The sequence below is a fragment of the Ovis aries genome, chromosome 9 (genome assembly GCF_016772045.2).
Source record: "Ovis aries strain OAR_USU_Benz2616 breed Rambouillet chromosome 9, ARS-UI_Ramb_v3.0, whole genome shotgun sequence".
NCBI classification, from domain to species: Eukaryota; Metazoa; Chordata; class Mammalia; order Artiodactyla; family Bovidae; genus Ovis; species Ovis aries.
Window position 1 is genome coordinate 65815830 of NC_056062.1, and position 12717 is coordinate 65828546.

Consider the following 12717-nt stretch of genomic DNA (forward strand, 5'->3'; position numbering starts at 1 on the left):
TTCTGCTTAATTGACTATGCCAAAGACTTTGACTGTGTGGATCACAATACACTGTGAAAAGTTCTGAAAGAGATGGGAATACCAGACCACCTGACCTGCCTCTTGAGAAACCTGTATGCAGTTCAAGAAGCAACAGTTAGAATTGGATGTGGATAAACAGACTGGTTCCAAATAGGAAAAGGAGTACGTCAAGGCTGTATATTGTCACCCTGCTTATTTAACTTCTATGCAGAGTACATCATGAGAAACACTGGGCTGGAAGAAGCACAAGCTGGAATCAAGATTGCTGGAAGAAATATCAATAACCTCAGATATGTAAATGACACCACCCTTATGGCAGAAAGTGAAGAAGAATTAAAGAGCCTGTTGGTGAAAGTGAAAGAGGAGAGGGAAAATGTTGGCTTAAAGCTCAACATTCAGAAAACTTAGATCATGGCATACAGTCCCATCACTTCATGGCAAATAGATGGGGAAACTGTGGCTGACTTTATATTTGGGGACTCCAAAATCACTGCAGATGATGACTGCAGCCATGAAATTAAAAGACACTTACTCCTTGGAAGGAAAGTTAGGACCAAACGACAGCATATTAAATAACAGAGACATTACTTTGTCAACAAAGTTCTGTCTAGTCAAGGATATGGTTTTTCCAGTAGTTATGTATCGATATGAGAGTTGGACTATAAAGAAGGCTGAGAGCTGAAGAATTGGTGCTTTTGAACTGTGGTGTTGGAGAAGACTCTTGAGAGTCCCTTGGACTGCAAAGAGATCCAACCAGTCTATCCTAAAGGAGATCAGTCCTGGGTGTTCATTGGAAGGACTGATGTTGAAGCTGAAACTTCAATACTTTGACCACCTGATATAAAGAACTGACTCAGTGTAAAAGATCCTGATGCTGGGAAAGACTGAGAGCAGGCAGAGAAGGGGATGACAGAGGATGAGATGGTTGAATGGCATCATAAACTCAATGTACATGAGGTTGTATAGACTCAAGAAGCTGGTGATGGACAGGGATACCTAAAGTGCTGCAGTCCATGGGGCAGCAAAGAGTCAGATACGACTGAATGACTAAACTGAACTGATGATTCTTTCTCCAACTTGTTCTGGCCTTTGTCTTCATAATTCCATTATATAAAGTCCATGAACAAGTCTGCTTCATAAATTCTGATGCTGAAGTTTTCCACAGTATCTTAATCATTAACTTGATTTGATATTGTCTATAATCCCTAGCTTTTAACCCAAAAGTGTTAAAAGAAGATACAGTTTCCTCGTCACTTCTCCTCTATTTCCCATCATATTCTGCAATCAACAGTTTAATATAAAATAAACATATATCAAAGCTATCTTTGGATTTTGCCTTATGTTTTTCTCTAGAATTCATGCTGTCATTTACTCTTCTTTGCACCACTGCTGCTTCTGTGACTTCTTTTCCTTCTCTTCTTTTTTTCTTCTTTTTTTCTTCATTCTACCTCCTCCTTCTCTTACTCAGCTCCTGTCTCTTCACTTTTTAAATGATCATTATAAATAGCACTTTATGATTTCAATCTGCATTGGTCTGCACTATAACTATTATTTTGTATAAGTGATGTTGCCTTTTCAATATATTTTTTTAAGAAATAAATTTTATTGTCAACAATTCACTAGTCATCTATAGCATTTTTCCTAGGGAAAACCACTAGGCCATTCAGGTATGACCTAAATCAAATCCCTTATGATTATACAGTATAAGATACAAATAGATCCAAGGGATTAGATCTGAGAGAGTACCTGAAGAACTGCGGAGAGAGGTTTGCAACATTGTACGGGAGGCAGTGATCAAAACCATCCAGAAGAAAAAGAAATGCAAAAAGGCAAAATGGTTGTTCGAGGAGGCCTTGCAAATAGCTGAGAAAAGAAGGGAAGCAAAAGAAAGATATACCCATTTCAACGCAGAGTTCCAAAGAATAGCAAGGAGAGATAAGAAAACCTTCCTAAGAGATCAACACAGAGAAATAGAGGAAAACAATAGAATCGGAAAGACTAGAGATCTCTTCAAGAAAATTAAAGATAGCAAGGGAATATTTCATGCAAAGATGGGCTCAGTGAAGGACAGAAATGGTATAGACCTAACAGAAGCAGAAGATATTGAGAAGAGATGGGAAGGATATACAGAGGAACTACACAAAGAAGATCTTAATGACCTAGATAACTACAATGGTGTGATCACTCATCTAGAGCCAGACATCCTGGAGTGTGAAGTCAAGTGGGCTTTAGGAAGCATCATTACAAGCAAAACTAGTGGAGGTGATGGAATTCCATTGAGCTATTTCAAATGCTAAAAGATGATACTGTGAAAGTGCTGCACTCAATATGCCAGAAAATTTGGAAAACTCAGCATTGGCCACAGGATGAGAAAATGTCAGTTTTCATTCCAATTACAAAGAAAAGCAATGCCAAAGAATGTTCAAACTACTTCATACTAGCACTCATTTCACACACTAGCAAAATAATGTTCAAAATTCTCCAAGCAAGGCTTCAATAGTACATGAACTGAGAGCTTCCAGATGTTCAAGCTGGATTTAGAAAAGGCAGAGGAACCAGAGATCAAATTGCCAACATCCGTTTAATCATAGAAAAAGCAAGAGAATTCCAGAACACCGTCTATTTCTGCTTCATTGACTACACTAAAGCTTTTGACTGTGTAACCACAATAAACTGTGGAAAATTCTTCAGGAGATGGGAATATCAGACCACCTGACCTGTCTCCTGAGAAATCTGTATGCAGGTCAAGAATCAGCAATTAGAACAGGACATGGAACAATGGATTGGTTCCAAATAGGGAAAGGATTGCATCAAGGCTGTATAATGTCACTCTGCTTATTTAACTTATATGCAGAATACATCATGCAAAATGCCAGGCTGAATGAAGCACAAGCTGGAATCAAGTTTTCCAGTAGAGATATCAATAACCTCAGATATGCAGATGATACCACCCTTATGGCAGAAAGTGAAGAAGAACTAGAGCCTCTTGATGAAAGTAAAAGAGGAGAGTAAAAAACTTGCCTTAAAACTCAACATTCAAAAAAACGAAGATCATCTATCCAATCCCATTACTTCATGGCAAATAGATGGGGAAACAATGGAAACAGTGGCTGACATTATTTTCTTGGGGGTCCAAAATCACTACAGATGATGACTGCAACCATGAAATTAAAAGACATTTGCTCCTTCGAAGAAAAGTTATGACCAAAATAGACAGTGTATTAAAAAGCAGAGATATTAGCTTGCCAATAAAGGTCCATCTAGTCAAAACTATGGTTTTCCAGTAGTCATGTAAGGATGTGAGAGTTGGACCTTATAGAAGGCTGAGTGCAAACTAATTGATGCTTTTGTACTGTGGTGTTGGAAGAAACTCTTGAGAGTCCCTTGGACTGCAAGGAAATCAAACCAGTCAATCTAAAGGAAATATATTCTGAATATTCATTGGGAGAATGATGCTGAAGGTACAATACTTTGGCCACCTGATGAGAAGAAGTGATTCATTAGAAAAGATCTTGATGCTGGGAAAAATTGAATGCTTGAGGAGAAGGGGATGACAGAGGATGGGATGGTTGGATGGCATCACTAACTCAATGGACATGAGTTTAAGTCAGCTCTGGGAGATGGTGAAGGACAGGGAACCCTGGTGTGTTGCAGTCCATGGGGTCGGAAAGAATCAGACATGACTAAGCAACTAAACAACAACAATTCTCTAGTATATTTTGTTAGATTTTAATTTACTTTAAACCACAAATTTTATACTGTAGTATTATTTCTAAAATTTTGTTTATTTATTTAAATTGCTTAAATGTTAATTTGGCATCTGTGAGAAGTAGATTCAGTTCAGTTCAGTTCAGTTCAGTCGCTCAGTCGTGTCCAACTCTTTGCGACCCCATGAATTACAGCACACCAGGCCTCCCTGTCCATCACCAACTCCCGGATTTCACTCAGACTCACATCCATCGAGTCAGTGATGCCATCCAGCCATCTCATGCTCTGTTGTCCCCTTCTCCTGCTGCCCCCAATCCCTCCCAGCATCAGAGTCTTTTCCAATGAGTCAACTCTTCCCATGAGGTGGCCAAAGTACTGGAGTTTCAGCTTCAGCCTGATTCCCTCCAAAGAAATCCCAGGGCTGATCTCTGTTATTGCCCTCCAAAGATGTCTACATTCTATTCTCTTAAAAATGTGAGTATGCTGCATCACCTGAAAGTGTTAGCTGTTCAGTCGTATCCAACTTTTTGCAACCCCATGGACTGTAGCCCACCAGGCTCCTCTGTCCATGGGATTCTCTAGGCAAGAATACCGTAGTGGGTGGCCATTTTCTTCTCCAGCAGATCTTTCCATTCCTTGGATCAAACCTTGGCCTGCACTGCAGGCAGATTCTTTACCATTTGAGCCATGAAGGAAGCCCTAAATTTGCAGATGAATTAAGATTGCTGACCTTAAGATAAGATGATTATCCTGAATATTCTGAGTGGGTCCTGTTTACTCTCAAGGCTCCTTTAAATGTGGAAGAGGGAGGAGGTAGAATCAGAACCATAGATACAGCATTGTGAGAAAGACTCAATTGCCATTAAATGAATGTGGACAGATTCTAGAAGCTGGAAAAGACAAGAAAAGGAATTTTCCTCTAAACTCTCCAGAAAGGACTGTAGTCATGCCAATGCCTTAGTTTTAGCTCAGTGAAATAGTTTGGATTTTGCCCTCCAGAACTGTAAGATAATAAATTTGTATCAATGAAATTCTCTAAGTTTGTGACAATTTTTGTTGCTATTCAGTTGCTAAGTCATGTCTGATTCTTTGTGATCCCATGGACTGCAGTGCCCGAGTCTTCCCTGTCCTTCACTATCTTCCAGAGTGTGCTCACACTCATATCTGTTGAGTCAGTGATGCTGTCCAAACATCTCATCCTCTCATTTTAACTTTAATCTTTCCCAGCATCAGGGTCTTTTCCAATGAGTCAGTTCTTTGCATCAGGTGGCCAAAGTATTAGAGCTTCAGCTTTAACATCATCCTTCTAATGAATATTTAGAGTTGATTTGATTTCCTTTTAGGATTGACTGGTTTGATTTCCTTGTTGTCCATGGGACTTTCAAGAATTTTCTCCAGCACCACAGTTCAAAAGCATCAATTCTTTAGCACTCTGCCTTCTTGATGGTCCAACACTCATTTTTGTACATGACTACTGGAAAAATCATAGCTTTGACTGTATGGACGTTTGTCAGCAAAGCAATGTCTCTGCTTTTTAATATGCTGTCTAGGTTTGTCATAACTTTCCTTCCAAGGAGCAAGTGTCTTTTAATTTCATGGTTTCAGTCACTGATAATTTGTTAGAGCAGAAATAAAGAACTTACATAGCATCTAATATGTGCAAGGCACTAAAGCAATTACAAAAGTTAGCAAGACTTTACCTTCTTGCACCTTTAGTAGTGAGGAAGCTAGTGGAAGATGTTTCAACTAGAATGATCACAGATGGTATCTTTGAAAATAGGAATCTTGAACCAAGTCCTTGCAGAGGATATGGTAGTTACCATCTCTCTTTCATTTAGAAACTACTCTGATTTGTGTTTGCATAACCACAACTCATATGTATAAAGAGACACTAATAGCACCTAGGAATGAGGCAGATGACACAGGACTAATTAAAATAGCTCCTGATATTTCCTGTTCTGTAATCATTGGCTCAGGAAAGATTGTGAATTCTAGTTCTAAAGAATACATTTTCTTTTCAGAGGTTATTTAAAAAAAAAATCCTAGATCTTAACATAGAAGCAGTAGAAAAGAATCACTTTCCTATATATGATACTATGGAATGTGACTCTGAAGCCAGGAAATGATGTAGCCATTTGTAAACACTGAAATTAAAGTCACCTCCACAGAAGTAACCCTCAAAGAGTCACAGAGAACTAAAACTATGCATCACAATAAAATAACCTGAAGTCAGCATACCATCTGGATTTCCAATACATGGGCTAATAAATTTCCTTATTTTATAAACCAGTTGGAATAAAGTTTATATGATTTGAAGGTGAAAGCAGAATAAATGACACAGACTACAAGGAGAAAAATGAAACAACTTTGGGAGGAACTGAAGGAAGCCTTAGAGCAAACAATACACAAATGCCCTAAATTCCAATAGGTCTTGGCATGTTCAAAGAAAAGAGAATATCTTGGTGTCAGTGTAGCAATAAAGAGAGACATGGTATCAATATTACATGAGCTTGAAGAGCAAGGCAGAACCACATCAGGCCAGCAAGGTGTTAGGACTCATGATAAGCTGTGACATGTTTAATGGTGAAGCTATATATTGTGATTTTCTTTTGTTTTGCTGTTTTTTTGTTTTAATAGATTACTCTTATTATTCTGTGAATAACCTATTGAAAAAGCATGAAATAATTTGGAAAGATGATAATCTGGGAGGAATTATAGATAATGGTGACCTGGGCTATAGTTGGTCAGTGGAAATCAATAATTAAGGTCAGAATCAAAATACATACTGGGAATAGAAGGAAGAGAGTTTTGTAAAAAGTAGAAGTAAGAAAAGAAGGAATGGAATCTATAAACTGAGTCAGAAGGGTTGGTGGTGCCATTTTCAACTGTAGGAATCAGGAACATTGTTTTTGATATATTACTTTTGGGGGTTTCTCCAAAGTTCCAAGCAGAAATATATATCAAAGGAAGAGTTGAATGAAATACCAGTTTTTAACACTATTTCAAGTGATGGCACTTTTAATAATCTCACAGGAAAAGATTTTGGACAAAGCAAAAAGAACTGTTTCTAGGATAAACCCTTGGAAAGCGTCAATATACAGAAATAAGAATTGAAGAAAGGCCTAATGGAATCATAGTGAAAAGATATTGTAAGAGAATGAATGTAAGAAGGGTATGGTGCTAGATAAAGAAAGAAAGAAAGTGAAGTTGCTCTGTGACCCGACTCTGTGACCCCATGGACTGTAGCCCACAAAGCTTCTCTGTCCATGGGATTTTCCAGGCAAGAATACTGGAGTGGGTTGCCATTTCCTTCTCCAGGAGATCTTCCCAACCCAGGGATTGAACCCAGGTATCCCTCATTGTAGGCAGATGCTTTACTATCTGAGCCACCAGGAAAGTCTGCTAGAGATAAAGAAAGCCTTTCAAATGAATGGAGTAGCCGCCAACATTAAAAGCTGCAGAAAATCTCAATACATATATAAGTTATAAATAAATATATATACTTAGCACCATGGAAATTTTGGGGTACCTGAAAGAAGAAATTTCAGTGATAAGCAGGGAAATAAAAGTCCAGTTTGTTGTTTTTGAACCAATGGCTGTATGTAAAGAAGTAGAGACAGCTAATAGAGAAAGTTTATTTCAAAATTTGTGTTCTGGAGTGGAAGTCAAATTAATGTGTGAGTAATAGGAGATATGTGGGATAAAAATGTTCTGTGTTGTTTTCCAGGATGAGATTTAGCAGAGTATGATGACACATTTACAAGAATTTGGGTATGTGTGAGGATAAAGAGAATAACTGAGGGAGGAGGTCTTTGAGAGAATAAGAGTGGGTGAGACCTAGCTTAAGAGGAAATATTTGTAATTTGTAAGAACATGAAAATATTCTACTGTAACAAGAGAGAAGGTGGAAAAATTAAGTAAGGAAAACGCAGTTGTTTTGCATGTGATGTTAAGAATATGTGGCTAAGTCCATCTAGTGCTTTAATTTTCTTTTTATTTATTTATTTATTTATTTATTATTGTAACTGGGAAAATGTACATGTAACTGGGAAAATACACACAATTGGAAATTTCAAGAAAAAGGAGAAGGTATAATATAGACACATCAGGTCATAGAGAAGTCAGTTCATCAGGCAATCATCAGGGATTAACTGGTGCTGAAATAATCAATTTAAAATAAAATCACTGGGCCCTTTGTTGTTCAGTCACTCAGTCATGTCCAACTCTTTACAACTCTGTGGACTGCAGCATTCCAGGCTTCCCTATCCTTCACTATTTCTTGGAGTTTGGTCAGACTCATGTTCATTAGGTCAGTGATGCCATCCATTATCTCATCCTCTATCACTGCCTTCTCCTTCTGCCTTCAATCATTGGACCTTAGTTGTGAGATTTACTTCAGCAAGGTCAGCCCTTGAGATGAAGCCAAGAGGAGCTAACCCAGGTCCGAGGTCAGGGGCAGCGGCCTAGAGTGCCAGGCTGCATGGCGCAGGAGCGGCCGAGAGGAGCTACCCTGGTCTGAGGTCAGGAGCGGCAGCCGAGAGGAGCTACCCCGTGTCCGAGGTCACTGGCGGCTGGGAGGAGCTACCCCGCATCCAAGGTCAGGGGTGGCTGGGAGGAGCTACCCCGCATCCGAGGTCAGGGGCGGTGGCCGGGAAGAGACAACCCGCGTCCGAGGTCAGTGGCAGGTGGGAGAAGCCATCTCACACCCGAGGCCAGGGGCAGTGACCCTGAGGAGCCACCCCAAGCCCGAGGCCAGGGGCGGCAGCTGGGAGGAGCCACCCACGCCCGAGGCCAGGGCCAGTGGTCAGGAGGAGCATCCCGAGGAGCGGTGGCTGTATAGGTGCAGGAGGGCCTAGAGGAGCTAATCCATGTTGAAGGTCAGGAACAGCGGAGGTAAGGAGATACCCTTCCTCCAAGGTAAGGAGCGGTGGCTGTGCTTTGCTGGAGCAGCTGTGAAGAGATACCCTATGCCCAAGGTAAGGGAAACCAAAGTAAGATGGTAGGTGTTGCAAGAGGGCATCAGAGGGCAGACACACTGAAACCATACTCACAGAAAACTAGTCAATCTAATCACACTAGGACCACAGCCTTGTCTAACTCAATGAAACCAAGCCATGCCTGCGGGGCAAACCAAGATGGGTGGGTCATGGTGGAGAGGTCTGACAGAGCTTGGTCCACTGGAGAAGGGAATGGCAAGCCACTTCAGTATTCTTGCCTTGAGAACCCCATGAACAGTATGAAAAGGCAAAATGATAGGATACCAAAAGGGGAACTCTCCAGGTCATTAGGTGCCCAATATGCTACTGAAGATCAGTGGAGAAATAACTCCAGAAAGAATGAAGGGATGAAGCCAAAGCAAAAACAATACCCAGTTGTGGATGTGACTAGTGATAGAAGCAAGATCCGATCCGATGCTGTAAAGAGCAATATTGCATAGGAACCTGGAATGTCAGGCCCATGAATCAAGGCAAATTGGAAGTGGTCAAACAAGAGATGGCAAGGGTGACCATCGACATTCTAGGAATCAGTGAACTAAAATGGACTGGAATGGGTGAATTTAACTCAGATGACCATTATATCTACTACTGTGGGCAGGAATCCCTCAGAAGAAATGGAGTAGCCATCATGGTCAACAAAAGAGGCTGAAATGCAGTACTTGGATACAGTCTCAAAAACTACAGAATGATCTCTGTTCATTTCCAAGGCAAGCCATTCAATATCACAGTTATCCAAGTCTATGCCCCAACCAGTAACACTGAAGAAGCTGAAGTTGAACGGTTGTATGAAGACCTACAAGACCTTTTAGAACTAACACCCCTAAAAGATGTCCTTTTCATTATAGGGGACTGGAATGCAAAAGTAGGAAGTGAAGAAACACCTGGAGTAACAGGCAAATTTGGCCTTGGAATGCAGAATGAAGCAGGGCAAAGACTAATGGAGTTTTGCCAAGAAAATGCACTGGTCATAGTAAACACCTTCTTCCAACAACACAAGAGAAGACTCTACACATGGACATCACCAAATGGTCAACACCGAAATCAGATTGATTATATTCTTTGCAGCCAAAGATGGAGAAGCTCTATACAGTCAACAAAAACAAGACCAGGAGCTGACTGTGGCTCAGATTATGAACGCCTTATTGCCAAATTCAGACTTAAATTGAAGAAAGTAGGGAAAACCGCTAGAACATTCAGATATGACCTAAATCAAATCCCTTATGATTCTACGGTGGAAGTGAGAAATAGATTTAAGGGCCTAGATCTGATAGAGTGCATGATGAACTATGGAATGAGGTTCGTGACATTGTACAGGAGACAGGGATCAAGACCATCCCCATGGAAAAGAAATGCGAAAAAGCAAAATGGCTGTCTGGGGAGGCCTTACAAAGAGCTGTGAGAAGAAGAGAGGTGAAAAGCAAAGGTGAAAAGGAAAGATATAAGCATCTGAATGCAGAGTTCCAAAGAAGACCAAGAAGAGATAAGAAAGCCTTCTTCAGTTATCAATGCAAAGAAATAGAGGAAAAGAACAGAATGGGAAAGACTAGAGATCTCTTCAAGAAAATTAGAGATACCAAGGGAACATTTCATGCAAAGATGGGCTCGATAAAGAACAGAAATGGTATGGACCTAACAGAAGCAGAAGATATTAAGAAGAGGTGGCAAGAATACATGGAAGAACTGCACAAAAAAGATCTTCACGATCCAGATAATCATGATGATGTGATCACTAATCTAGAGCCAGACATCTTGGAATGTGAAGTCAAGTGGGCCTTAGAAAGCATCACTACGAACAAAGCTAGTGGAGGTGATGGAATTCCAGTTGAGCTGTTTCAAATCCTGAAAGATGATGCTGTGAAAGTGCTGCACTCAATATGCCAGCAAATTTGGAAAACTCAGCGGTGGCCACAGGACTGGCAAAGGTCAGTTTTCATTCCAATCCCAAAGAAAGGCAATGCCAAAGTATGCTCAAACTACCGCACAATTGCACTCATCTCACACGCTAGTAAAGATCAAAATTCTCCAATCCAGGCTTCAGCAATACGTGAACCATGAACTCCCTGATGTTCAAGCTGATTTTAGAAAAGGCAGAGGAACCAGAGATCAAATTGCCAACATCTGCTGGATCATGGAACAAGCAAGAGAGTTCCAGAAAAACATCTATTTCTGCTTTATTGACTACACCAAAGCCTTGGACTGTGTGGATCACAATAAACTGTGGAAAATTCTGAAAGAGATGGGAATAGCAGAACACCTGACCTGCCTCTTGAGAAATCTGTATGCAGGTCAGGAAGCAACAGTTAGAACTGGACATGGAACAACAGACTGGTTCCAAATAGGAAAAGGAGTACATAGAGTTTGTATATTGTCACCCTGCTTATTTAACTTATATGCAGAGTACATCATGAGAAACGGTGGACTGGAAGAAACACAAGCTGGAATCAAGATTGCCAGGAGAAATATCAATAACCTCAGATATGCAGATGACACCACCCTTATGGCAGAAAGTGAAGAGGAGCTAAAAAGCCTCTTGATGAAAGTGAAAGAGGAGAGCGGAAAAGTTGGCTTAAAGTTCAACATTCAGAAAACGAAGATCATGGCATCTAGTCCCATCACTTCATGGAAAATAGATGGGGAAACAGTGGCTGACTTTATTTCTGGGGGGCTCCAAAATCACTGCAGATGGTGACTGCAGCCATGAAATTAAAATACGCTTACTCCTTGGAAGGAAAGTTATGACCAACCTAGATCGTATATTCAAAAGCAGAAACATCAGGTGCTGGAGTCCCTTCTGGTCCTTGTACAGCCGCGTCACCCTCTCCATCAGTTCCCACTTCTCACAGCAGCCCTTGTAGTTGACGAAGTTGCGAGCCAGGATCTCCTTGAGCTGTCGCACGGTGAGACCTTCGATGTCCTCCAGGTCGGTCAGGTCAGACAGAGAGGCCCTCCGGCCTGGGACAAAGCTGTCCTCTGAGTCGACGGACTGGGTCTCGTCCTCAGCATGGGCTCTGGCCGTGCGCTCCAGGTAGACGGGCTCCTCTTGGTCCTGAGACACATGGCCATTGGCCTGCTGCCGGCCTTGCGCCTGGCCGGGGGGTGCGGATGGGAGGCCGGGTGAGGTAGGTGGCACGGCGCTGGTGTGGGGCCGGGTGAGGAAGGCCTGCTGCTCGGGGAAGTCGGGGCCCAAGGGGGGCACCTGAGTCCTGCCCTCCTGGGAGATGACGGGCTGCTGGCCGAGCACCAGGGACACCAGCTCCTCCTTCTCCCGGCACATGTCGGTAGAAATGTCGTGGAGGCTGAGATAGTCCCTCAGGTCCTTCACCTTCATCTTCATGAGCTCCTCGCGCCGGAAGGCCGTGGCGCGGAAGCGCTGGCAGAGAAGGCAGAGGCGGGGCCCGGCGCCCACCTGGCTCGAACAGTTCGTGCAGAAGTTCTTCTTACAGTCCAAGCAGGTCTGCTTCCTGGCCATGCTTGCGAAGTGGGCCCCACAGGCCTTGCAGCTTGGTTCTGAGCCCGTGGGAGACGGGAAGGAGCTGTACCCAGGGTTGGAATAGGCCTGTGTCCTGGCTCCCTGGGGCGGTGGGGCCTCCTCAGGCTGTCCATCCAGGCAAAACCAGTTGCAGCAGGCTGCCCACATGATAAGATCTTGAATGCGCAGACTTTTCAGCGACGGAGGGCTTCCCCTCATTCCCTGTGGGCAGCGAGCGTCTCAGGCCGCGCCCCGCACAGAGGAGGCGCCCAGCACCTGGTGTGCAGCGCTGAAGACCAAAACGGGGGAGCAGTGCCGTCCAGCCTGGAGGAGAACCTGTGTCAGATCTGCATGGACTCGCCCATTGACTGCGTTCTGCTGGAGTGTGGCCACATGGTCACCTGCACCAAGTGCGGCAAGCGCATGAACGAGTGCCCCATCTGCCGGCAGTACGTGATCCGAGCCATGCACGTCTTCCGATCCTGAGGGCCCGTGCCAGCTTCTGCAGTGCCTTACAGGGAC

At 42.6% G+C, this 12717-nt stretch overlaps 1 protein-coding gene across 1 annotated transcript; it reads right to left on the reverse strand.

Annotated features, from left to right (window-relative positions):
- Positions 1–6143: 6143 nt before the first annotated feature.
- On the reverse strand, positions 6144–12429 carry LOC114116429 (E3 ubiquitin-protein ligase rififylin-like). The gene has a single exon (XM_027973289.3). It carries the CDS (start codon positions 12412–12414, stop codon positions 11344–11346), a length of 1071 nt encoding a protein of 356 aa, XP_027829090.3. The 5' UTR covers positions 12415–12429; the 3' UTR covers positions 6144–11343.
- Between the last annotated feature and the right edge of the window lie 288 nt (positions 12430–12717).